General features: G+C 40.3%; 1 protein-coding gene and 1 long non-coding RNA gene across 7 annotated transcripts in view; one reads left to right on the forward strand and one right to left on the reverse strand.

The window, feature by feature from the left end:
- Positions 1-769: 769 nt before the first annotated feature.
- LANCL1 (LanC like 1) overlaps positions 770-27,853 on the reverse strand; it is a 38,118-nt gene continuing 11,034 nt past the window's right edge. For all 6 annotated transcript variants that reach the window (XM_032354675.1, XM_032354676.1, XM_032354674.1 and 3 more), the window contains 7 exons: positions 20,049-20,256; positions 11,667-11,802; positions 10,964-11,110; positions 7,632-7,814; positions 5,101-5,277; positions 4,598-4,670; positions 770-3,998 (listed from right to left, as the gene is read on the reverse strand). In XM_032354675.1, coding sequence (XP_032210566.1) covers positions 3,922-3,998; positions 4,598-4,670; positions 5,101-5,277; positions 7,632-7,814; positions 10,964-11,110; positions 11,667-11,802; positions 20,049-20,256 — 1,001 coding nt within the window. In that variant the 3' untranslated portion in view covers positions 770-3,921. The remainder of the gene's footprint in view (positions 3,999-4,597; positions 4,671-5,100; positions 5,278-7,631; positions 7,815-10,963; positions 11,111-11,666; positions 11,803-20,048; positions 20,257-27,853) is intronic.
- On the forward strand, positions 7,035-12,752 carry LOC116597232. Its single transcript, XR_004288505.1, has 3 exons — positions 7,035-7,131; positions 10,356-10,474; positions 12,289-12,752. It is a non-coding gene; the product is annotated as an uncharacterized LOC116597232 (long non-coding RNA).

Here is a 27,853-nt window from a genome sequence, read left to right on the forward strand (position 1 = left end):
CGCACTGCAATGCGATCCTGTGGCAAGTTAGTGCGAACGCACCAGGCATCACTTTGCAGTTTCTGGGACGCCTCGGTGAGGCACTGTCCTCTCCACGCCTCACTGCCCGCATCTAAAGTTGTGATTACCACCATCTATATATTTGTTCATTCAAAGGAGTGAAATAAACATAACTGCGCATTTATCCTTACTATTATGAGTCATTCAAACAGCAGACTAGGGGTATGAAGGGCATTTTCATCCTATGTGCCAGAGGACAAAACCCAATTCAGGGATGAAAAGAAGTATTTTATACTTTGGCAAATCTCTGTTGTGCTAAGTGACACCACACTGCTGTGGCGTGGACACAGTTGTACGAAGTCCTGTCAGGTGATTCAGTGGAACTCTCCAACCTCTGAATATACATTTTATAATTATGCCTTATTTAATGTCTTCTTCTATTCAAAGTTCCTTTCAGAATTGGTCAACAGGGAAATTTCTATAAGTAGGCCTATAGTTATTAACCACAGGGTGGATTCTCATATGTATGAGATGGTTAACATACTGCTTTGTTCGGATCCTGACTCCATCATAATCAGATTTAAAAATATTTCCCTCTAAAAACTTTTCAGAAAGCTAATGCAAATCTTATTTGACTAAACAGTGAAGAAAAAGTTGGAAACAAATGCCAGGGAATGAGAGTTCTAGGGAAAAAGCCCCCATCTACCATAAAAGGAAAATATTCCTTAAGTTTAAAACAAAGCAAACAGAAAGAACATGACACATAGAGTCCTAACAAAATTTTATTGAGAACCACCAAGTGAACTCCTTTGCAGAACATAGAAATACTTATGATCCCAACCCTTCCCAGTAAATGGCAATATAATGTGGGGGTGGGTTCCCTGAATATCCCCAACACTCTGTTTATACCTACAGGAGGGAAACAGTTCTTTCTACAGCTCAGCAATAGGCAAATGGGAGGCTCTGACCTATTTAGGAGAAGCAGAAGTGGAATCAGAAATCAGTATGAGTAATAGAGGACTGCAGATCAGTTCCAGCAGCCAAAGGAGTAGATGAATAAATGTTCACTCTCCACATTCTGTATTTCGCATCAGCTAGCAGAAGGAAGGGCACTGTAAGATCAGACATAAATGAACCTGGGGACATAGGAGCCGAGTATGTCTTTCAATTCAGTTATGCAGGGAAGTGGCAATGAGAAGATAAAGTGGTTGTGGACCCACTTTTACCTCAAACTCTTCCTACCACAAAGGCTTTTGATGTCAAATAATCAGAATTGACACCAAAGATGAGAAGGAAACCAGTCACTCTAAGGATGAAAGACCAAAGCTCAATGGGACAGATGGAAATGGCTGAGATAACGTTCACACTATTTACATGATGAAAAGTTAACTTCTGTAATGCGTCCTCACTACGGGAGCAGAAACACATGGCGGGATAGATGAACACGACTCACAAATGTCTAAGGTTTTACTCCTAGTCTTTGCATGGGGAGAGAAGAAATACTATGGAGTTTTCTGGGGAAGCAACTTTTGCGAAGGATTTTTTAATAAAAAAAAAAAAAAAAAAAGAAGAAGAAGAAGATGAAAATAGCTGAGGGAGAATGATATAACAGAAATATAACTGCAGTGATGCCACTTCCTTTTAAAACTAAGAAAACTGGCATAAAAGTTTCTCAGTTTCCATCATGGTGTTAGGGAATTGGTCTTAATTTTATAGGTTTTGCTTGAGTTTAAAAGCCTATCAAATTTTCTTACCTCTTAACTATAAAGAAAACAATGGCATGAACAGAAAATCCTGCCAGTTTAATAAGTCCTAAAAAGCTAAATAAAAAAAAAATGAAACCTGAACTGTGTTTGTATTGATGAGTTTGTTAACGGATGGGTGGCAGTAGTTAAATTGCCATGTAAGTATTAACAAGAATCTTATTCAAAATGTTCTCCTTGCTGCCTTGAAGTCTTCCCTGGGTTCAATTAATCACGATGTTTGGAGATGCACTGTGATTAAGTTTCCTCTGGCTAAGAGAAAGTGTGTTTTGCCTCTTTCCCTTGGTTAGTAATTATAGTAGCTAAAAGTACAGGCACAGCATAGTTAAGACATTTAACTAAACTAAATGGGTTTTATTCTTTCATGTTGGACACCCAGCCCAAGGCAAATTAGCTTTACTATAAATGCCACCACTGCTCATCGGAAATGTCTGGAAGAAAGGCACAGCTGACCAGCACTTCCGACATCTGAGAGGCACAAGGTTTGCCCAACTGGTGCGAGTCACAGAGGAATAAGCTGATCCTAGGAACTGAGCAGTGGGCTGTTTTTTTCAGATCCTTCTGTTGGTAGCCTTAAAAAGGTCAGAAATTTCCAATAATATAAACTATTTTGGTGCTGATTATGAAATAATACGGGACTATTATCCATAGGAACCAACATATACCCAGTGGGATTTGGTTCAAAGTTAAAATAAAAATAGCATGCTTTTGAGACCGAGAAAGCCATGAAATAGGCACATTTAAAATTCTTAGACCCTGTTTTGCAAAGCTGCAAAATGTTCTAAAATCAGTTGAAATAGACAGAAAGGATGAAACCAGCCTGGGAAAGGCAGCGAAGGAAGGAAGGGGAGGGGAAGCTGACGGGCCGGACCTTTATACAGAGCGGAAGCACCAGGCGTCCCTCAGCTGCCATATAAGTACCGGAGCCCAGCCCGAGGGCTCAGAAACTGAGGAAGTTAAGCCTAGGAAACGCAGAGAGATAGGATCTATTTGTTCTAAACATTTTCACTGGCTAATACCTCCTAAGTAAACAGCATTTCTACGGAAAGCTTAGTGTTTTGGCTCAAGTTACTGGCTACGGAGCCCTCCTTCCCCTTTAAAAGAGATGTAGAAGCACTGTACTACTTAGTGAAAAAACAAACATCCAGAGAGACTGAAAGGGAGGGAAATATCTTACGGCTTGTACCAAACAGCGAGCACTGAAAGCACAGTCATTGCCAAGGAAGTAAAGCACGGGTCAAAGTTTAGAAGGTCAGGTGGACAGGGTGGACTGAAACCCCAAGTCACATTCACGAACAGGAAACTCCGTCTCCCGATCTTACACTAATTCCAAAGAACAAACAAATTTAAATAAATAGTTCAAAAATACACTCGCTTCATTTAGAAAAAAAACTCTTAATAAACTTTTTGTTAGCTTATCTTGAAACTAACCTTCAAATCAGAATTTTCAAAACCACCAGAGCATTTTAGAACTTTTTGATAAAAATGTTGACTTACAGAACCTGGACTCTTTACTACCATGAGGAAGCAGATCTGAAAGTATCTTTATCGCTAGTTAAACCAGTATTGTGAATTTGAAAAACAGTATTTGGGTCCTTAAACCAGTCTGCAACTCTTGCAACTTTTGTCTCAGAAGCATACAGTTAATATTTTTGTTCCCCTTCACAATGAACCACCTAGAGAAAAACAGTCATAAAACTGTCTGCACCACTGGAGGAAAAATACTATAAAGGTAGAGGGCAATACCCGCCAATAACCATATATTTATCTTTATCTACATTTAGTTTCCTTTAAACATTTTTTGAACAGCAACAGATAGTTATATTCAATAAGCTTAAGTAAGAGATCTCCTCTAAGTTCTGAAAAATATATATCCCTATGCCCTCAAAACACTGTACATAACACTCATCCTTACCTTTAGGAAGAAATTGAGGTTAAAGTTAAAACATTTCCTTGGATACTTTTAAGTAAAAGTAAATGACAGACAAAAGGAACTGAAGACAAGTTCTGAAAAAAAAAAAAACAACCAAAAAACCCAACTCAAGTAAATGGAGTACACGGTTTGACTCTGTTTCCTTGAAAAGCAATGGAAGCACTCAGGCCAGGTTTGATATACAGAAAGAGTCATGCAGTGAGTTGCAGGGGGCAGGTTTTCCTTTTATAGTTCAAACGCAGGGAACCTGGCTTTTGTGGGCACGAGGAGGTCAGCCAGGAAATAGATTGTTCCAGCCATTCCTAAGGAAGAAAAAGAGGCAGAAGTTATTACACCAATGAGTCCATTTTATACAGTGGCTTTGTTCTGTCGCATCAACAGCATTGTGACACTTATGGCAAGGGTTTCAACACAAGGGGCGTCTGCCTGGATTTATATATGCTGCAGGTCAACACCAGATCACCAGCGTGCTCAGTCTCTCTGTCCGGGCGGAAGACAGGAAGGAGAGCTGAACCAGAGAAGTTCAAGGCGCAGCCCTGCCATTGATCATACGTCGGCCCACTTCCCTATCGGAGCTTCAGTGCCTTCATTTGTGACATAAGGACAATGATGCGTGTATGTTTTTGCTGACATGATTTACGATGGCATCTGCGAAATGCCAAGCGTGTGCTTGGCTTCACAGATGGTAGTCATCATTACGACCGCTGGTATTAGGTCTGAGAGAGTCCATGTACTACTTGACTTTTAATATTGAGTTTTCATATTAAGAAGGAAAGAAGTAGTTTAAGAAATGATTATAAAATTAATTTGTTGATAAAGCTCAAATTCAAATTCATTGATTACCAAGCAGAGAAGGAGACGCTGACATTACAAGGCAACTAAGTAAACGTGTGGAAAATACCTTCGAAGAGGGAGAAGGGGGTGTCCGGCGTCCTGCAACCGTGTTCTCCGTAATCTAAGCACCACTCAGCAAACTGAAAGTGAGACCAAGGTAAGTTACTGTAGTGACTCCTTCCAGAGTCCCCCACATGTGGATAGAGATTACCCCTAAGAATTACTTTGCAAAGTATCTTCAAGGCAGAAAAAAGGGGCTGATACAGAGAAACATGGTCTGAAAGGGGATGAAGCGAAGGAGAGAGGAATGCGATGCGCCACCTGAGCCACTGTCTCCCAGGTCATGAAAGCAGAACTTGTTTCTTTTGTCCACCCATAAATGCTGCTGAGTAGAACTGTGTCCTTACACAAGAAGGCGAATTCAATGGAATGGTTTTGGAAGGCTTTTCTTAGGTGTTCCACAGACTCATGATGGTTTAAAAGATGAATGAATCCCATCAGATTGAACCAGAGCCCCTTCTACGGTCTCCCGGGGGAAGGTGTTTTCTTTCCGACAGGGCTGATGCCTACCTTACAGGCTCTGTACAGGTACTTCTTGTCCTGAGTGAGGTTATAGAGTGTGAGAAAGGCGTAGGCGTTCCCCGCAGTGCCATGGCACAGGCCGTAGCCCTTCCTTAGCAGCCCGTACTGCCAGATCAGGTCACCACACTGGTAGGCGTCGTTGAGATACCGTTCCTCTCGGAACACCTGCAGAGCCGAGGGCAAGTCTTATGACAAGCCGTATGAAAGAAGGTTCTATTGACATTCCTTCCTGATGGGAAAGGAGGGTGAGGGCGGAAGGGAGGGGAGATGGAGGTAGCTTGGCGAGAAAGAACAAGGCATTCAGAGCCAGAGAGATGGGTCTTGTCAGTGGCGATGAATTACAGAACTTCACGAGCTTTGCTTTTTTTGCTTTTAAATCACTGCACACGATCTGGCCTGTGCCATCTACATTTTATGTGCAGTCTGTGCTTACAGATATAGGTCTTACTAGAGAAGTAGCATTATTTTACTTGTGACTTGCTATTATCATTAGTTACTTTCCAAAGGACCACATGTTACCTTCTCTGGTTAACAATAATGCCCTTCACCATTAGGACATTTCTTTACAAACTGGAGAAGAAACTGTTTAGAAAATTGATTACAAAATTGAATTTGACTATAACATACTATACTTTGTCAGAAAAATAGAGCTATACCTTTATAATCTTCTATATATTGATCAAAGACTCAAGAAATATTCTGAGTAGACATTTCTAATATCTCATTGCAAACTAAGTGTTCTTAAAAGGAGAATGAGACAGTTTAAAAAGTTTTTCTATATCCAACTTACTGCAAGTAAAATTTGATATACTAAAAGCTTATTTAGAATATGACATGCAATGCTTGTTTATAGTTCATAGATTTGTAATTTGTAGATCTGGCACTAATGGACACAGATATCTTGGTTTACTTTTTTTTTTTCTTTCAAATAAAACCTTTTTCTTCTCGGATTATGGCTCTGCCATAGCATGCTTTTTAGAAACAATATTTGCATTTCTCTTGTTATAGCAAAATAAAGAAAATTAAAAAATTACAATTTTAATCACTTGATGTATATAATTCAGTGGCATTCATGACCTTCACAGTTTTGCATAATCATTACCACTATTTCCAGAACATTTTCATCACCCCTATTTGGAGTGATGAAATTTAATTACCCATTAAATGATAATGCACCCCCACCCCAGCACCAATCCCTGGTAACTTCTCTTCTACGTTCTGTATGAATTTGCCTACTCTACATACCGCATTCTAACCATCACACCATATAAATGGAACCATGCATTATTTGTCCTTTAGCACCTGGCTTATTTCACTTAACATACTATTTCCAAGGTTCATGCATGTTGCAGTATGGGTCAGAAGTTCCTTCTTTCGTACGGCTCAGTAATATTCCACTGTAGATATGTATATGGACACACACCACATTTTGTCTATCCATTCATCTGTGCATGGACACTTGAACCGTTTCCACCTTTTGGCCACTGTGAACAATGCTGCTGTGGAACATCTCTGTAACATCTATACAAATCCTTGTGTTTAATCTTTTGGGTATATATACCTTGGAGTTGAATTGCTGAATCACATATTAATTCTATGTTTATTTTTTGAGGAACTACCAAACTCTCTTCTATGGCAGCTACATCATTTTACAATCCTATCAGCAATGCACAAGAAAGATTTTTTTTTTTTTTTAAAGATGTGTTTATTTTTTGTGAGAGAGACACAGCAAGAGAGAAAGTGTGGTGGGGAGAAGCAGAGGGAGAGGAAGACAGAAACTTTAGCAGACTCTGTGCCAAGTGCGGAGCCTGATGGGGGGCTTGATCTCCTGACCCTGAGATCATGAGCTGAAACCAAGAGTTGGACACTTAATCAACTGTGCCACCCAGGTGCCCCAATACAGTATTTTTTGTTTGTTTGTTTTTTAGGAAGCAGGCTCCATCTCACAACCCTGAGATTATAACCTGAAGAGAGATCAAGAGACGACCAACTAAGCCACCACCCATGTGCTCAAGAAAGGTTCTATTTTTTTTTTTTAAAGATTTTATTTACTTATTTGACAGAGAGAGATCACAAGTAGACAGAGAGGAAGGCAAAGAGGGAGAGGGACGCAGGCTCCCTGCTGAGCAGAGAGCCAGATGCGGGGCTCGATCCCAGGACCCTGAGATCATGACCTAAGCCAAATGCAGAGGCTTAACCCACTGAGCCACCCAGGTGCCCCGAAAGGTTCTATTTTTAATTGAACTTCTGGGATACTTATCTTGGCTCTGCCAGTGATGCTATGATCTGGGCTATTCTACTGTTAGTGGAACAGTCTCCTGATCTATGAAGTAGTTTCTGCCCTCATGCAGATGGATACTATGAGAATGAATTATAATCCATTTAACAAAGTGATTGCAGGTCCAACAAATAATTTATCTATTGCTCCTTCAAAGATTATGCATAAAAAACAATATTAAGTTACAGAATTTTAGGTTACATTTTCCAATTTGTTTTGAAAATGAGAAAATTCACAGTACCTTATAGGCCTGGATGAGCATGTAGATCACTCCAGGCGAACCGTGACACCAATGGACTAGAAGATCTCGATTATCATCCACACAAGGTGGGTAATTGCCGGAAGGAAATTTCAGCTGGCAGACATAATCTACACTGGGCTTGACCAAATTTTGTAACTTCACATGGTTCACTTGAAGGCTGGGCTAAAAAACAAGAAAGGGAATTATTAGTTCTTCTAAAGCAAAGAGATCTTCCTAAATCCCAGTGATAAATTGTGTATGTAGGTGTGTTTTAAAGAGAGGGTGACAGAGAGAGGGGGTGGGAGAGGCAGAGGGAGAGAGAAAATTAATCCTAAACAGACTTCAACCCAGCACGGACCCCGACACAGGGCTTGATCGCATGACCCTGAGATCATGACCTGAGCTAAAATCAAGAATCGGATGCCTAACCAACTGAACCACCCAGGTGCCCTCTGGGATTAGTGTTAAGCCAGAAAGGTAACATGATCAAAAGGAACTAGAAGTCATTAAAAGGTTTTGGATTCCATTCCAATATATTTTTTTAACCTATTGGAACGTACTAAAATTAGGCTATGCATTAATTCTTGGGACTTTATGTACATACTATTTTTCAGTATTTATCACTGTATACATACATATAAATAATTTCCCGAAGTCAATGCATGTGCACAAGAGATGTTTCCTAAGGTTTTACTACCTTAGGCATACTTTATTTTTTCTTTTCAATAGGCTCCGCACCCAGTATGGAGCCTAATGCAGGGCTTGAACTCACGATCAAGACCTGAGCTGAGATCAAGAGTCAGATGCTTAACCAACTGAACCACCCAGATCATACGTTAAATACCTCAATACCTCAATCATACTTTAAAAGCCACAAAGAGCTGCATTCGGCATTGTAAATACAACTTTCATTTTTACGTTTAGAGAAGTGGTAGATGTTTCCAATAAAACGGGAAGCTAATAAGTCAGGAGACCTGGAATCTAGATCCCAAACTGTGTGTTTCTAGATTAAGCCTTTCTGCAGAGGATTTGGGACTGATATTTGTGCAGGATTATTTTTATACAATGATGTACAGATTTACAGGATGCACTAACATACGGCATTTGAGCCATTTTTTTTTTTTTTTTTAAAGAATTTGGTCCTCTTTTTTTTTTTTTTTTTAAGATTTATTAATTTGAGAGAGACAGCAAGTCGCAAGCACAGGGGTAGGGGCAGAGGGAAAGGGAGAATCTCAAGCAGACTCCCGGTTGAGCGCAGAGCCCGACATGAGATCATGACCTGAGCCAAAAGCAAGAGCTGGACACTCAGCCAACTGAACCACCCAGGCACTCAGGAGGCTCCCCGAGCCTCCGTTTTTGATATAATGATTTAGTTTCTCCTCTTGGTCCAGTACTTAATTCAATGCACAGCTTATATCTTCAAATAACAAATTCAAAGTATTGGCCCTGTCAGGTGGAGGGGGGGTGAGCACGTTGGGTAAGGGGGTAGCCCATGGTGTGACGCACGGGGACTGAATGGGCACTGAGTTCTATAGGGCATATACAGATTTTACTTTACCCAGAGAGTACTGTTCCAGCTCAGTTGAAAATGCTAGAGTAGAATGAGTTGATTGTCCTCAAATTTGCAGGAATTATCCAAAACAGGCTACAAATTATATTTTTTTAAAAGATTTTATTTATTTATTTGATAGAGAGAGATCACAAGTAGGCAGAGAGGCAGGCAGAGAGAGAGGAAGGGAAGCAAGCTCCCTGCTGAGCAGAGAGCCCGATGCGGGACTCGATCCCAGGACCCTGGGATCATGACCTGAGCAGAAGGCAGCGGCTTAACCCACTGAGCCACCCAGGCGCACCTACAAATAATATTTTATGTTTAAGATATTATGATAAAACATAATACTATGTTTTATGTTTAATATTTTTATTTATGTTTATGATATGTAAGTACCTACCAGAATGGATTATTATTTAATTTTAATTATTTAATTTAATAATTTAATTATTTAATTTTAACGGTTAAATCATCTCAAATAGACAACAATCTGCCAGTGGAAAACTCAGAACGTAGGTTTCCAGATTTCTCACTGCCACCAAAAGGAGGCAGCTGGAAGTAAGAGGACTCCTCGTGACCTGCTTCAATGCAAGGTCATGAGGGTGCCCAGCCACCTTGAAACTGCGGAATACATGAACTCCCCTTTCCTGAAAACTCAAGAATATATATTTACTTCTGGAAATACAGAGCCAGTGGAGGTTTATGCCAGAAAAATAAAGGAGTCTATGTCTGAATTGTCAAAACCCTTCATTATAAAACTCCTAATTGAGAAGTGCAGAACAAATACAAAAGTTGGTCTCTTACTGCCACTAACACTCAAAGTGTGACTCTGCATTCAAAAGCAATAATAACCTTGAGTTTTTCAGCTTCGTTGTCATTGTTTAGTTATAGGGAGATGGAGGTCTGACATTGATTTTGCATTATTGCAGCCGGCTACTCAACCAGCTAATAGTATGTATATCCGAGCACTCATGTTGAACATATTAATGAAACACTTTTCTTTATGCTGCATTGTACTTTGGGAAGGTGAGGGGGCACCTCTGCTGCCATTAAAAATCAATTTTCTTTTGCTATGAATTCTTATTCACGAGTGCCAATTTCTCTTTAAAGAGAGCTAAATAAGCCAATGGAAATGATACTCTCATGAGAAGTCCTCTTCTGACCTCCCCTACCAGGTTATGCTTGCTGCAGTAAATCCTACTACTGTCCTTAGTCTGTGTGACTTTGGCTGATGTCTCCCAAGGGTATTAGATCCAAAGAATGGCTGGGTATAGCACATTCAGCTATTTTTCAGGTAAGTTATACAAAATCCATTGAAAAGGCTCTGTGACTTTGCTCTCCAAGTGAGCCGTAGGCAACATATGCTCATTTGTTTTCTATTGATTTTGTTCTTACTTTTGGAATTTGTTTCACTGGGTGGTGTCTAATAATATGCAACAATATTAATTCAAGGCATTTGCTAAAAGAGCAGAGCAGAGCAGAGCAGAGCAGAGCAGAGCAGAGCAGAAGGCACTTCATGTAGAAGGATAGGTCCAAACACTTCAGTCTGCAAAGCGGCATGAGGCAGACAAGTACGGTCACCTACAAATCAGACATCATCCCACGGCACAGTGCCTTTTATGTTTATACACTTAAAAATGCACTCTGGCCAATATTGCCCTTGTTTGTCGAGGCCAGAAAATTGCGGACAGAATAAAAAACCAGAGGGGGAGCCCTGATGTTCTCCCCCTGGCCAGGAGAGTCACCAAGCGCATTTCTCAGTTTTACCATCTTCACCTCTTACCTGCATCAGGAAGTAATAAATTCCCGCCAGGCCATGAGCGGCCCCCACGTAATATTCTTGGTACCACTCATACATCAGTGGAGTCTTTGCTGTGAAGTTTCTCTTTCTGGCTAGGGTTTCTCCAGAGGTTAAGACTGTTTCACAAATCTATAGGGAGAAAACCAATCAAATAATGAGAATCAAAATAAAAATCTTCCCGCTGGATGGAGGTAAGGAATTTTTGCTAAGAGGTATGGAGAACATGGTGAATCAGACGGGATCTTCTGGCCACAGACGGGCACAGTTTAATTCCACACTCAGAAAGCAGGGGTGCCTGTATTCTGCTTAAAAGAGGGAGATACAGAAATTCTGAACTCTTTACTAGAGCTTGTGAGAATTCACTTTTCAGAGGAAAGCATGAATTCCTTCAGGCACGAAAGGAGACATCTCCATCTGGGAGTGAAACCTGGCCCTCATCTTCCAAAGGGCCGTGACGTCCTCAAACAGAGAAGGCTGGGCCTCTTGCTCCCCAGTCACTCTCTAAGTGTTTCCAACAGCACTCAGCCTGACGCTGTTGGCTCTCTGATCCCACCTGACCTTTAGAAGCCAACACACACACCTTCCTTCTACCTGGGGTACGCTAACTGGAGAACCAAAACCGAGAGTTCAGGCAGATAACAACTGGGATCCTATCAAAACTCCAAAAAGCACAAAAATGTGGTACCTGCTGAATATGGCTTTGAGGAATCTTTTCCACGCCGAAGTTCTTATTCACAAAGAGAAGAGCATAGATGTAGCCCATTCGTCCATAGAGCACTTCATTTGGAGCATGGAGGTCAATCTTATTTAGGTGAATTAGCCTTGCAATAAAAATACATGTCTAAGATAACTTGGAAGGGACTGGGTAGTGGGAGATACTTGAAATGGTACATTTAAAAAATACACACACACAAAAATATATATTTAGGTATTATCATTAAATTATTATTTTATTTTTTAAAGATTTTATTTTAAAGATTTTATTTATTTGAAAGAGAGAGTGAGAGAGAGCAGGGTAAGTGGTAGAGGGCGAGGGAGATACAGACTCCCTGTTGAGCAGGGAGTCTGATATGGGGCTCGATCCCAGAACCCCAGGATCATGACCTGAGGCAAAGGCAGACGCTTAACTGACTGAGCCACCCAGGCTCCCCACTATTACAGTTAAACACTTTAAATATATTAAAATTAATTTATACATAAAAGGCAAATATTTTCATACATTTGTATTATAAATTATATTCCATACATTAAGTGGGCTGAGACAGACTGCAAAGGGTAAATGAACTCTCAACCACATTTTTCTTCAGGTCACAATGGAACTGACAAATTCGAAGACTAAGAGTAGGCATGTGTGGCCGTGGTTAAATGGCTCCTCCCTAGCTCCTTCTGGAGGCGTGCGCTAAGACCAGCAGCAGGGGTCAGAGGAACTAAAAACTGCTGTCCGGTACAGCATTTAGTCTGGAGAAACCACTCCGTCAACTCAACAGGTCATCTGGTTCCGTAAAATGAAAAGCCTGCAGCACCCCAGTTACCTCCTTTTTTGGTTTATCTCTTAATGTGCCCTTAGGCCTACATGAAATGTCTGTATGGTAGCCTGATCCACCCTAAAACAGGCAAACGGCACAGAGGTATCAGTCAGCCTCCCCTGTCTGCCTAGTCTCCCCCTTCCAGTCCTCCTTTTCAGAAATAACCATGGTTACCAAATTCTCGGACGCTCCTAGGATTACTTTATGCACATGGAAGCGTAATATGCACATCTATAAAAAATCTCTCTCCAGATGTTCTGTGGCTTGCTGTGCAACAACATGTCTTGACAAACATTCCATACCAGAGTAGTCTCATTCTTTATCGTAGCTGCATAGTATTCCATCGAATGGCTATATTATAATTTATTAATTCTCTATTGACAGACTCAGTTCAGCTTTTCAGAAAGAGTTGCTTTTGGTTTTGGCTCCAGGTCGGCTGGTGTAGGCATACCCCAGCCTGCCTCTCCTGGTAAGCGCAGCTCTAAGACCTGGAGAGAGTGCACAGTGCAGCTGTGTAAGGACTCCAAACCGTGAACAGTAGCAGGCAGAGTGGGGATGACCAGAATTTGAAGCACCACCAAACCAGTGTTGAGTCTACCGTATTTTCACATATGGTATTCTCCTGGCTTGAATTCAGAACAGCTCCAAACCTGGAAGTGGGCACCAAAGGCTGAAAGAGACAGTCCTGGAAGAAGCCCTTTAGTTCTGTCTCAAGAAAGAATGAGAAAGGGAATTCCTAATGTCAGAGAGAGTGGGTAAAGTCCTTTAGTTTTATGTTTCCTTGTCTTCTCTGTTTTCTCACACCCTGGGCCACAAACAATCTCCTGGTCGGACCAGAAATGAGGGAGGGACCCTTCCTCACAGATTGGAGCAGCTGTGGTCAGAAGGGTAGGGTGAACCCTCACTGCTTCACTTCTTTCTTGCTCCCCCATCATTTGGCTCCAGAAATACAGGCACAGCTGTGGGAATACTTGGCAGAGTGGGGTAACCAAAGCCCCAGGTTTCTCCTCAGAGAACCAACATGGAAGCCCCAGGAAACCAGAAAGCAGTTGAGGTTCACAGGGAAATGACGTCAGGAAAGCAACCATATTTGCAGTCTAAACTCGAAGAATGAACTTTTCTTTTTTGAGGATGGGGGTGGGGTGGGGAGGGTGTACGAAAGTAAATATGGTAAGTAGGGAAAATGACTTTGTTATTTGGATTTTTATCATACAAAATTTTGAAAGCACATCCCAATTATGTCTGAATTATCCTACATATTCATTGTGAGACCATTTAAGCTACTAAAACAATGTAATTTTTGGTGAGCCTTGACAAAATGACTCTAGCATACTGGAAAAGTATGAGGAAAGAGCCAGAGAATTTCAGGAAAAGAGCAGTAATGAGAGAACATCAGCCCTACCAAATAATGGCTTCTTCGTCAGGTAGCTTAGGACACTAAACACACTACGTGATGACGAAGCCATTATTTGGCTGTAAAATACTCTTGTTGTCTATGTGGTAATTTACTTTCACTGTAGTAAGTATAAACAGTGCCTGTGCATGTATTTCATCTAACTTTAGTTTACGCACTAGGAATTATAAGCATATAAGCCCTATGATAAATGCATGAAGTATCCAAAATCACACCCCTGGGGTGACTGGTGATATCTAAGTGTTCTTATCAGGAATCACCATTCAGAGGCACCTGGCACTTCAAATAACTTCATCAAAATCTACACCAGAGGATTTGGTGATAAAAAGAGTAAAAAAACGTTAGCAGGTGGCTTTTTGTTGGTTGAATGAGTGGTGAAGATAGCTAGAAAGTTTGGGAGTGGCTACAGGCTCTACTACATATTTGATGAATAAGACCTAATAAGATTGTCTGGGCACAGTGTGGTTTTCTCTGAGCCACAAGAACAGGGCAGGAAACGACTTGTGTGTGTTTATATGGGTCTATCTTCTTCTTTTTTTTTTTTTTTTTAAATTTTTTTTTTTTTTTAAAGATTTTATTTATTTATTTGACAGAGAGAGATCACAAGTAGGCAGAGAGGCAGGCAGAGAGAGAGGAGGAAGCAGACTCCCTGCTGAGCAGAGAGCCCGATGTGGGACTCGATCCCAGGACCCTGAGATCATGACCTGAGCCGAAGGCAGCGGCTTAACCCACTGAGCCACCCAGGCGCCCTGGTCTATCTTCTTCTTAATCAATGTCTGTACACTTGGTTTATTTGGGAGAATTTGGTCCACTGCTTGTGTTTTCATTTTAACATACTCAGTGTTAAGGTTAGAGCTGATGGGTTGGATAGCTCCAACGCTCATCTCTGGAGGCTACAACAGCTACAAAAAACCAAAAACAAAGTGGCAGACAAAAACCTAACAAGTGCTGCCACCAGCCTATAGCCAACAGGTACAGGGAAGAGCGTCCGGACTCACAGGAAAGGGTACTTGTGAAAGAGCAGACGGTTCCCCTCTCCCAACCCTCCCCTCCCCTGTGCAGAGGGGAGGGAACACTCACAACTTAAAAAGCCGTCATTTAATAACCAGAATGAGATGATTTCGGTGACTGAGCAGGGCTAACGGTTATGAGACAGACTGAGAAAAAGTTGTAAAAGTATACTTAAGGGAATTTACCCCCTGTCAGGAAAAGAGAGGTGTGAAAAAGCATGGCGGGTTGCAGTTACTGACAAAGTTCTATTATTCCTCAACAAATGGAGGCATCACATCAAATTGGTTTTTTCTTCTATAAATATAAGCATTAAACTCACGATGGAACAGTGGTTATCTTAGGAATAGGGACACAGTGGCTAAAGGTTACTTTTCGTTCTCTTGTATACTTTGAGTTTTTCCCCAATGTCAACAGGCTGTCTGGATGGTAGAATTATGGGCCATTTTGTTTTTTGCTTCAATATCATACATCATCACACATATACACACAACCCTTAACATTTTTAAAGACCTTAAAAACATTTATGAAAAAAAATTCTATTTTTGTCTCATGCCAGAAATGGCAGCTCCTTAATGTTGAGATGTTAAGAAAGTCTTTTTACTAGATACAAACTCAACTGTTGTAGGAAACTGAAGGAATAGTTCAGAGTTTTGATTTAAGAATTTATTATCAAGTTTAAACGATTTTCTATCAAATTGCATAGATTTTACATATAAAAAAGCACTTTACTTTTGTAAAGGGATTGAATTATTCAAAAAGAAAAATTCCCGTGAATTTTTTAAACAAATGGCTCTAAGGAAGGAACAATTATCGCATGACTCCCAAAATGTTCTCACCTAAATGTGCTTGAGCCACATTTCCTTTATTTGCTAATCTTACGGATGGTGTTACCCCTAGGTGGCGATATATAATTAGCATTCCAATTATTTTGCAGCTGAACTCATTTGCTTCCGGGAAGTTTCAAGTAGATAGCAAATAGTTTTCAAATACTTGAAAATGAAGTATTGCTTAGAGCATCTTGTTAAAATAAAATTTTTACAGTTTAGGGTAAGAAAGGAAGTATTCCCTTTTCTTCTGGAATTGAATTCAAGTCATTAAAACTCCTGAGCTGGGTCTGATGATTCCTAAAAGGTAGGACATCGAAATGCAGGTTTTAAATGCTATATTCTCAAGATAAAGTGAAGAAATGATAGCATTTGTAAATCACAACGGTTATTTTATGTGTTTTCAAAAACTCTCAAACCCAGAAGCACATCGCTGCAGTTCCATTTGTTTTGCTACGCTGATATTAATAGCAACCCATCTTCAGAAGAGACATGACACTGAAATGTCACTGAAGGAAGAATGGAGACCTATAAAATCAGGACAGTTCTTTCCACTCCTAGCAGTAATTCCCCAGGGTGTTACTGCGGAGGGGAGTTTTTACCTTGTATCATCTAAAAATTTGTAAGTTTTGGTAAGAAGTCCTTTTCTTACTCATCACACTACAAAAGAGAGTTGACACTTTCTGACCAAAAGCCAGCTCTTCGTCATTCTGAATAGTGGCTCCACAGCACTAGATCTGTCGGGTTGGTGACTTAGCGGGGTGTTATAAATAGGCCACGCTCTCTTTGAGTAGGGGCACCAACTCTCTCCGTGCAGAAGGAAGGTGAAAACGAACACGGTAGAAGTCAAACAGCAGGAAAAATTAGTGCCATTCATTCTCTTCCTTGCCACCTGCCCCGGCCATCTACAGGACATATCGAATATGAACAGACACACACGCACACATACTCTTTTTTGGGGAGGCAGAGACTCCTCCAAAAAACTGTAAATGTTCTCTCCATACTGGGTACAACTTGGGGATTTTATACATTTGGAAGCCCTAAGATTCCCAGGGTCCTAAAGTTAAGAGTCCCAACCTTAGGGAAACATTGACTTCTTTGATCTCTACAACTCGAAATTAGGAACCTGAAAGACTACTCTATTAAGAAACGATAGGAAAGGTAAGCTGAAAAATGACATTGGTGGTGGAGCACAGCACAGATGCCACATAGAAAATTGAGGGTCTCTGATAGGTCCAAAGGCCTATGTGATACATGAGAGAAGGTTCAGTAAAAAATAAAACCACCAAGTAGGTTTATGAACTATCTGATGGAATCAAATCATTTCAATTGAGTTGCAAAGACTTGGAGATTTTTCCCTTAAAAGGGAGGAGTTGTGAAAGCGATTTACACATAATTCCTTTATTCTTCCTGTTCTGCCATAAACTCTAGAAATCTGAAAAATCAAAACTGTGGCCATGAATGGCCTATTTTCCTCTCATTAACTGTATTCTATATGCTTAATCTTAACAAATCTACTGGATATAAATAAAATACTGGTGAAACACTGTAAAAGTGTTTAAAAAGATATAAATAACAAAAACTTTTATTATCAAGGTATCAAAAAAGTTTTAACTTTTAAGAGTATTTTATAATAAACCAATATTAACATATGGTATTATGCCCCAAAGCTGGTTTCTTACAACAGTAGGCCCTAAAATGTCATGAGGAAAAAGGCTGTCTACTTGACGAGTCTGGAAAATTCCACTCCCTAGAGTCGCTGGACTTTTCCCCAAGTACCAAAAGCTGGTGAAGATTCTGAGCAGCCAGTAAAGGTGTATATTTTACTCTGCTAAGTAGTATTTCCCCAATCTGAATACACAAATCTTGTTTTCATTTTTCACACAGCTAACTATTACCATCTGGCTATACGCAAGCTGAGAAAGGCTGGCATTACATATAAAACACTGGGACCACTACGGGCTTATTTTTGATACTTAAGAGTGACTCAATGAATAAGACTTCCTTCTGAGCCTCTAAAGCAGATGTGTGGCTAATGGTTTTTAAACTGGCTACAAAGAAACAGAAAGGAAGCTTCTGTGCTGCAAATTTAGATGGTATATGCACTTGTCAAAGCTCAACAAATATAAAACCTGGACAACTCATTGTGTGTAAACTTGACGTCAGAAGAGGAAAACTAAACAGATACTGACCTCTAGTAAATGATATACATGCTTTACTATTTAGAAGGAAGGGTACTGATGTCTGCAATTCACTCTGAAATGCATCCCTTCCCCCAAAAGGGTTAATAATGGAGAGATGGATTAGATACACAATCAAGCAAGTATAGGAAATGATAGTGGTAGAATCTATGTGGGTAGGTATACAGGTATTCACTGTTGTTTCAACATTTCTGTATGTTTGAAATTTTTCATAATAAAATTTTGAGGGGGAGAAAGAACTCCATAGTTATTAGAATTTTAGACCAAATTAATGAAATACACACCACTGCACACTGTAAAATTAACCAAAGGTCCTCCACAAACAAAATCAGTGATGAAAATGCCGTTCTAATAGTAATTTGTAAGAAAAAGTAGTGGGAATCAAAAACCATGGTCAAATCAAAACCATGGAGACAATCACGGATTAAAATGTTGCCGGACTCAATTAAAAAATGGGTGAAAGACCTTAACAGACACTTCACCAAAGAAGCAATACTGATGGCAAGGAATATATAAAAAGATGCTCCAAGTCATTCGTCGTCAGGGAAATCCAAATTAAAACAACGAGATGCCACTACACAACTACTAGAATGGCCAGAATCTGCGACCCTGGCAAGGATGTGGAGCACGAGGAACTTTCAGTCATCGCTAGCAGGAATGCAAAATGGTACAGCCACTTCAGAAGACAGTTTGGCAATTCTTACGAAACTAAACGTACTCTTATAATATGATCCAGCAATTGTGCTCCTTGATAATTACCCAAAGGAACTGTAAATGTCTGCACAAAGCCCTAAGAATTGGATGTTTACATTAGCTTTTTTCCTAAGTGCCAAAACTTGAAAGCAGCCAAGATGACCTTCAGTAGGTGAATGGATAAACTATGGTACATCCAGACAATGGAATACTACTCAGTGCTAAAAAGAATGAGCTATCACACCACGAAAAGACATGGAGGGGCCTTAAATACATATTACTCAGTGAAAGAAACCAATCTGAAAAGACTACATATTGTAATGTTTCCAACTATTCTGGAAAAGGCAAAACTATGGAGACAGTAAAATGACCAACAGTTGCCAGGGGTCAGGGAACAGGGAAGAGGAATTAGCAGGTGCAGCACAGTGAATTTTGGGGGCAGAGAAACTATCCCATATGATAATATAATGATGGATACATGTCATTATGCATTCATCCAAATCCAGGGAAAGCACAACACCAAGATGTAACTAATGTAACTAATATAAACTATGGACTTTGGGTGATAATGATATGTCAGCGAATGCCCATCCTCTGTAACAAGTGTACCACGCCAGTGGGGAATGCTCATACTGGGGGAGGCTAGGCATGTGTGGAGGGTAGTGGGTATGTGAGAAATCTCTATACCTGCCTCTCAATTTTTCTGCAAACTGAAAATTTCTCTAAAAAGTAATGCCCACGAAACAACAAAACACAGCCAGAAACCTTTGTTGGAATTGAAAGTCTCTGCGTGTGGACACGCTCAGTGGGAGCCTAACAGCCCTGCGTGCAGAGTTGCATGGCTGCCAGATTTCCTAACAGAATTCTTCGTGCTCAATAAACTCTAGTAAAATAATAGTTGTAGTTTATTAGTATGCAAGTTTAGTAATTCCTCATAATTCGCAAGCTTCTAGTGGGCTGACCCAATCTCTATTAAAAAATAAATTTTTGGATTTGCCTGTTATTTGCCCGTGGGAAAAACAATTTTGAATCATTTGTAGTCCATGCCGGGGTCTCCCCCAGCCCACCGCAGGAAATGAACCACATTTTTCAAATTACTGATCTTGGATAACAGCTCCTTGGATTATAATCCCAGGATTAGGCTTCTGATCTCATTTTTGTTATTAAACTGATGTCTGATCTGGTGTGTGTCAGTGTCATGACATCTTACAATATAATAGGGACTATAATGGTTGTTCCTTAACTACCCTGGAATGATGTGTGATGTGAGCAAATGACAGTAGTAAGACCTATCACTGAGGGAATAGTAACTTCACTCAAATGTTCTTTTTGCTAACACAAGCAGAATGAATGTGAAATGATGTCTAGATAATAATCCTCTAAAAGATACAGGATTACCGGGTGATGCAGTCTTCTGCCTGCTTCTCATTGTTCATCTTGTGGTACACGACAGCGCCCACAGCCAGGGGGCCTGCATCCCCGCAGAGGAAGGTGATGGACCGCTTGCTCAGACTGTTCAGACTTTGCTTTACATAGCCATGTGCCATCTGGAGGTAAGCGGGGTCCCCGAACACATCATAGAGATGTAGGTAAAGCAGAGCGATACCTGAGAAGCAAAAAGAAAATAACGTAAAGATGAGGAACGGGCTGTTGACTGTATTAGTTTGGTTTGCTGCCAACGCAGCAGTGTTGATTGTCGATAAACAATAAGTAACACAAACGTAAACTATTGAAGTTCAGGTGACTTTAGTTCTAGACACAGCTTTATTGTCAAGCAGCTCCAAGAACCAGACAGAGGCACTCGTTCTGTTTCCTCATCATTACAACCATAAATAACAGGCACTCTGAGACCCTGGAAAAACGCTAACGTAAGTGTGTTATTAATCCTTGTCCCACTCTATTTTGTGTTAACGTATCATTCTCGATGGTTACATGACAGGTTATGAAAACCATGTTCTAAACAGTCACCTGTTTATTTACTTACCAAAAAGTAGTAGTTGTTTTTGTGAGCTAAAAAAAAAAAATTCAAAGTCTGGGGAGTGAAAACTCAACTTCTCCTAAGAAGTTAAGTTTTTGAGTGAGAAGGTAGGCAGAGTAACCAAATTCCCTACTTCAGTATCATTCCAGGCAGATTATAAGAGAACTACTAAGTTATGTGAGATCTGAGAAAATAAATTAAATTCCTCCCTAATTTTTTTTCTCTGCCAGGGACCCAGCCACTGTAAGAATTATACTGTAAAAACTGCCAATGTACTCGATTTGCTTCTTATCCTGCTCTTGAAGCCTGCTATATACATATAATTGAGGCGTTGTCTGAATGTCCTTATTCCAAATGGCTGTTACAGTAGATAGAGCCTTCCCTCTGAAGCTGACTGGTCTCAGGGCAGACTCAAAGATGTGGAGTAGGGAACCTGCCCGCCTGCAGCATTTCCGGAAACTCATTTCTCCCCTTAAAGTACATTTTCCATCTCATTTACCATTTTTAGAAGATACAGAGCCTCTGTTTAAATCTAAATTAATAGAGCCCATCTCTTCATGGATTTCAGTGCAGTAAAAATGCACTCTGCAAAATTACTTTTCACTGTACTGAGGACAGTTTTAAATTTAGATAGTTTTCTCATTTTGCATGGGTAATCTCCAAAGCTTTGTGCTACAGACAATTCAATTGCACATGTATATTAAGGCCAAATTTTCATTTCCTGCCAAAGTTAATAACCTTGTCTGCTCTTTCAAAGTGGCTTGGTGTTAGTAATTCCACAAGCTGATGATCAGACCTACCAGTGCTGAAGGTCTGTAGACATAAGTGTACAAAACCACGTGTACAAGAAAAAAAAAAAAAAACCTAAAACCTCCTTTTCACAAATGATCAATGTCAAGAGCTTCTTCTCCAATTAGGTTCTTAAATGGCTTCATCTCCATCCATCCCAGGCATCTGCTGGCAATCTGTTTAAATTGTTACCCTTTCATTTTGGCCTCCTATTCCCATTGCTGCCTGAACTCCCCTAATTAAGTTCTGTAAGCACCACAGCCAGATAATGACATGACTGAGGTCTGAGAAAATACAAAGTGATTAAATACAAGCCCAATGATTGCTTTCCTTTTCAGACCTTTGTCTCTCATTATCAACAATTCCTCTTGGCCTAAATCTTTAACAAACAAAACCCATTAAAGTTTGCAGTTGTAAGGCTGGATGGATTTCTCAGGACAACCAGGTAGTCATTTCTCCAGTCCTCAATATTTCATTTAGATGAAAAACTTTTTTTTTTTTTTCTTTTTGATCAGCAGAGAATTATCTTTCCAGCTTCTGGCATTGCATAACCTCAGGTTCTGGTTCTCTCCTTTGTCTCATTCTGGGCCTGAGTGTCCATATATTTTGATTAAGCAATCTGCTGCACCTTGCAGTTGACGGTCTCTACTGCCCGACACAAAACACCCATGATGAAAAGGTGTTCAAGTGAGCAGTGCTGCTGCCAATTTGAAAATACTTCCTGGACAAGCCTACCAGAAATCAGTCTAGGTCCAGGGTATAAGACAAAACATGGGAATCAAAGACATTTAATGTCTCATCAATACTGTATATCCCATATGCCCTAATAGCAAAGTGGGGGAATTACGTGTAGCTAGAAATCTTGAACCTAATCCTTATGCTGTTCCAACCCTTAGCAATACTCATGCATAAAACATCACCTTTGCATAAATACCAAATGCTGAGAGGTAACTGGTGAGGTGGGAAATACAGACATAACCTCAACGGCTCAGCAGGGAAAACTCCCCTAGTCCCCTTACGTATACTTGCAGCCCTGGCCTCAGTCTATGCTTTAAAAACTCTTTCAGAGCGCCTCGGTGGCTTAGTCAGTGAAGCCTCTCCCTTCACCCCAGGTTATGATCCCGGGGTCCTGGCATCAACCCCACATCAGGCTCCCTGCTCAGTGGGGAGCCAGCTTCTCTCTCTCCCTCTGGGGCTCCCCCTATCTGTGTTCTTTCTCTCTCAAATAAATAAATAAAATCTTTAAAAAATGATTTAACAAACCTTTTCAAATGTAGTTTTTATCAAAATAAATTTGTTCTTCATGGAAAAAGTCAAATAGTACTACAAGGCTTAATATGCTTCTCATCCACCAATATACTAATGCCTCTAGGGAAGGGCCAGGTTTGGGAGGGAAGGGTTGCAGCTGCATCCATTCATAAACTCATTATCAAGTAGGATTCCAGTCTCTAAAGGACATTTAACATAATGAGAAAGAACACTGTATTGGCTTCCAGGATAACAACCATCAAAACTGGTCCTGACAGGACTCAGCACAGAATGATGTATGGGGTTTAATCTTTTTAATGCTTCCTTTTTTTAATCACAGGATATGCTTAACAGGGTATCCTTAACTTAAGGATATCCTTAACAGAGTATTCTGGGCTTAAATTTGAGTAGTGGATAAAATGTCCTTCTATATTATTTGCTAAGCAAAAGGTAGGATAAAGGAGATTCACTTCCTCCTTCTACCCTTTCACTTTTTCTTCCAGAATAGAAAAGACTGAAGTGAGATTTAAGTTTTGATTGCATTTAACTGTAAATACACGCTCCAAATCATTTTAGGTCTTAGGATTATTCTATTAAAAGAAAAAAGAAACCCACTCTTCCCCTCTTCTAAATCTGGAGGGATTTTGACATTTTCATTGACATAAAATTGACTCTATTTCTTAGATGGTTCACTCTATGATAACTACTGTGATTACGTTATGAAAACTAATGCTTTTTTTGGTCTGAATTTTACTGTCTTGTTAGATTTGCTCATATATATGATTTAAACTTATTGACATATTCTAAATGGGAAAATAATCCATATGAAGAGAGATATACTGAGAAATGAGTAAAGCAAAATCTAATCCATTATTTGCCCATTAATCCCTAACTCATTAAAGATGACCAATAAAGCATTTGGGTAACTAACTCTGTTAACTAATGAGTACTCTCCTTCAGGAATAAGAGATTATTCCTACTCTGGTTGGTTGTACTTCATTTCCTAAAGGGTAGAGGAAAGTTGTAATAGGTGTACTACCTCTATTTTACATCCAAATTCAGATTTAACATCAGTAAAAAATGATCAAATACCTTTTAGAATCAAGCATGTTAGGTCAGTAAACGTTTTAGAAATGCCATGTTCATTCTGTGCTTATTCGCAGCTTTGGAGACTGGTTTGGTGGAGAAAGAATGGACAGAGGTGGACAGAGTATCCTCTCCCTCCCAGGGGGCAAAAATACACCATCAAGGAGAAGGTATGGATGGATGTAGACCAAAAGAGGAAGCTGAAACAGAGCCTGTGCACAGTACTCTCAGGAAGTGCAATCAGTCCTCTGAGCAAGTCCATGTGGATGGGAAGGCTAGGGGATGACATGGTTAACAAAGACAGACTCCCTGGAGGCTCAAATTATTAAAAGCCAGACACAAAACTTTAGGCTTGATGCTAATCTATGATTGGTTTATGTAAAGGAGTGGTATTCCCAAAAAGCCTTTTTTTTTTTTTTTTTTTTTTTTAAGTAGGTTCCATACCCAGTTTGGAGCTCAATGTGGGACTTGAACTCATGACCCTGAAATTAAGACGGAACTGAAATCAGATTTGGACGCTTCACCAATGGAGCCACCCAGGTGCCCTAAAAAGCATCTTTCAAAGATAACCCTATCGGTTAGTCCAGTTCTTCCAAGAAGGGCCTTTATTAGGGAATCCTAGAGGGGTACCACATGAAGAGTGCTACATGGCCTTATACCAGCAACTAGAGGGTTTAGCTTGGAAGCGACACATGCCACTACCCCTCCAGCCCCCGAACTAGAAGAGGTCACCTCACCTAATGACACTGAAGTTGAGAGGTTTAACCTCTCAGAGTCTAGAAAGAAAGGAGTCCAGAAAGAGAGGGGCACCAGACGTGGGTGAGCACTAGACGTCTAACACAGGGCCTGGCCGTGGGGAAGAGGCAGAGAGGATTGAGACATTCATCAGACGTCCAAGGAGAGAGAGAGCACGCAAGTAGGCAGCTGGATGCACCTGGAGTTTAGGGAAGAGAGGACAAATGTCTTCCAAAGGTGTGGGGAGTGACGTGACTCCTGGAGTAGTCACTGATTCTCTGATGTACTTCAGGAGCAAGTGGACTGGAAAACTCATTAATCCAATGTAAGTAGGGGTTGCTTTTAATAAAAACAACAACAACAAAAAAACCTCCTTTTTGGTCTGAGAGGCCAGAAGAAACCCAGACATATATTATCTGATCTTACAACTCCCAGAGCTGGTTTGGTTGCTTACAACTGTGGTGTCTAATAAGACAGCTTCTAATCATAAGTGTCTAGGAAACTTTGAGTTAATTAAAAGCAAGTAACATTTAAAAATTCAGTTTCTCAGTCACACTAGCCACATTTCAATGCTCAACAGCTACATGTGGGTAGTGGCTGGTGTAATGGACAAAAAAATAACATCTCTATCACAGTGGAACATTCTAAGGCTGGCACTGCTCTGAACACCAGAGATTGATGTCATTGTGCATAAGAAGTTCGGGAAGTGTGGCACTGCCCCCACAGTTCATCCTAGAAATCTGTTTTTGAAATGTTGACAACTAATTTACTTCAAAGAAAAAAAAATGATACCATGAGGACTGAAGAAAACTTTGCTGTAATAGGAATCTGTCCTGGTTTTTAGCATGAAAGCTATGAACTAGATTTTTCTACTCTGTCTCCTTCTGTAGCTCTTACTCTGGGAAGGGAGGGTAAACTGCTTAGGGACACTTCTAAATCTGCAATTTCCTTACTCAGCTACTTATCCCCAGTAGTACTATAAATATAGCCAGCTGTTGAGGAGTAATTAATACTAAGCCTTTGAATTTCCGAGTTCATTAGTCCTATTCATCTTGACCAATCAAGACCTTCGCACATCTCAAATGTATATGGACATGATAAAAATCTCCACAGATGTATGAACTCTCAAAAACACTTGTCTATAATTCTGTACTTTAGAGATTATTCCTTAATAGTGTTCTTTTATTACCAGTCTGCACTGATGTAAGAACCTTTGCCATGGTAGTTTCTCTCTGCAAAGTACTTCCTTGCAGATTGGGGTCTTTTAAAAAGATTCTCTTTGTGCACCCTGGTAGGAAAAGTCACGCTCAGACTGAAATACCACTGGAGTCACTGGAGGTACCCAACTAACACCCAAGAACAGGTCTCAATAGTTTTGAGTGATATGTAGATAGGAACTCCCTAAAAAGGTGATGGGTTGTTTCAAATAAACTTCTCCCTAGTTAAAACTTTGAAAGCTTATCAATACCATGTTTTTTCCCTTTCAGATTTATGAAAATAAAAGTGACCAGAGATTCTCTAGTTAACCCTATACAGTATGATCACCTGTCTTTCTCTATCAGGTTGGTACTTTTTCGTACTTTGTAATGGTTTCTTAATTTTGTGTCTGACTAAGTGCATTTTTATTTTTTCAACAAAATTACACTTGTCTAGGGGCACCTGGGTAGCTCAGTCGGCTAAACTCCCGATTTTGGCTCAGGTAATGATCTCAGGGTCCTGAGATGAGCTCCCACATCAGGCTCTGTGCTCAGCAGGGAGTCTACTTGGGATTCTCTCTCTCCTTCTCTCTCTCCCCCTCCCTATCTCCCTCTCTGTAAACAAAACAAAACAAGACAAAACTACAGTCGTCTTTAGGGCAGGATTCCCATTCCCAGTCACTGTGGTTACTGTGCACAGAGCTGTCCAAAAAGCCTGTATGTCAACACTGCCCAGAGCAGCATATCTGCTCAGCTGTCCGCTTAAAGCCAAGCAGCACAGCTTGCAGTCCACTGACAGCTGCTGTTCTCCAAATACCCGAGTACAGGTGATATGGGGAGAAAATCAGTTGTGACTCCGCACCAATAATTATTGTCCCAAGCAAAGAAGTAGAAAAGAGGGCAGACGAGCACTCAGAAGATGCGTCTTTTCTCTTTTTTATGTATTTCCAGAGCTGACTGTCCAATAGGAAAAACACTTAAAAAAGAGGAGACCTCACAGTTTCCTCCCCCTTCCTTTAGTGCCCTGCCTCGTAACTGTCAAAATGGTAAGTGCCCTTAGTCTCTTATTCAGCCCGCCATTCACAGGTGATAAATCTTTCAACAGAGTCGTCACGAAAGGCTCAGGCTCAGGGATCAATGCCTGGGATTGAAGCCACCAGTCACTCACTGTGTGTTTTTTTTTTTTTTTTTTTAATTTATTTTATTTTTTTTAAAAGATTTTATTTATTTATTTGACAGAGAGATCACAAATAGGCAGAGAGACAGACAGAGAGAGAGATGAGGAGAAGCAGGCTCCCTGCTGAGCAGAGAGCCCCATGCGGGACTCGATCCCAGGCCCCTGTGATCATGACCTGAGCCGAAGGTAGAGGCTTAACCCACTGAGCCACCCAGGCGCCCGTGTGTGTTTTTTTTTTTACCTCATTTACGAAACCTCTCTGTGCCTAAGCATGTTCACCTATGAAATAGCTACTCCATAGTTACTGTGAATCATGCTGATTATTACAAGTACCTAGCACATAGTAACTACTCAATAAACACCCAACCCCATCAGAATGATTTTCCAGCGTTGAATCAGTCGCTTTGTCCTATCTCTGATGCCTGAATGAAAAGGACAGAAAGAAGAGAGGGAAGCATAGTCTTCGCATGTTCCTGCCTCTCTCCACCCTTGCTGGCTCCTCTGACTAGAAAAATGTTCTCTATACATGTGCCATCTGGCCCTTCTCTTGAGCTTTCTGGGAGTTGTCCGACTTTAGGTGTTGCCTCTTCTCTCTTTTTCTCATGTAGTAATCTATATTTGTACTATCTAGATGCTCTGTTTGAGTCTAAGGAGGTTAAGTTCAAGTCAGGCAGCAAAAAAGAAGAAACCCATTTTACAACTAGGTCTGAACGAGAGGCTCTCTATTCAGCTTTATCAAGTAGAAAGCGATATTATAAACCTTCTCTAATTTTTGAGTTCATTTTTCAACTGGATCAGAAGTCAAGGCGAAGAGATGTGATGGATCTTCTACATCCTAAGACGTATGAAATGAGTTGAATTCCACTCTTTCCTCATTCCACCTAGTTTGCTTTATTGTTTTCAGTTTGTATAGGTGGTATACTATAGAACAGTAATTGCAGAACACTCCCCCTTCATTTGTTCATTCGTTCATTCATTCATTCATTCATTCATT

The sequence above is a fragment of the Mustela erminea genome, chromosome 8 (assembly GCF_009829155.1).
Source record: "Mustela erminea isolate mMusErm1 chromosome 8, mMusErm1.Pri, whole genome shotgun sequence".
Classification (NCBI taxonomy): domain Eukaryota; kingdom Metazoa; phylum Chordata; class Mammalia; order Carnivora; family Mustelidae; genus Mustela; species Mustela erminea.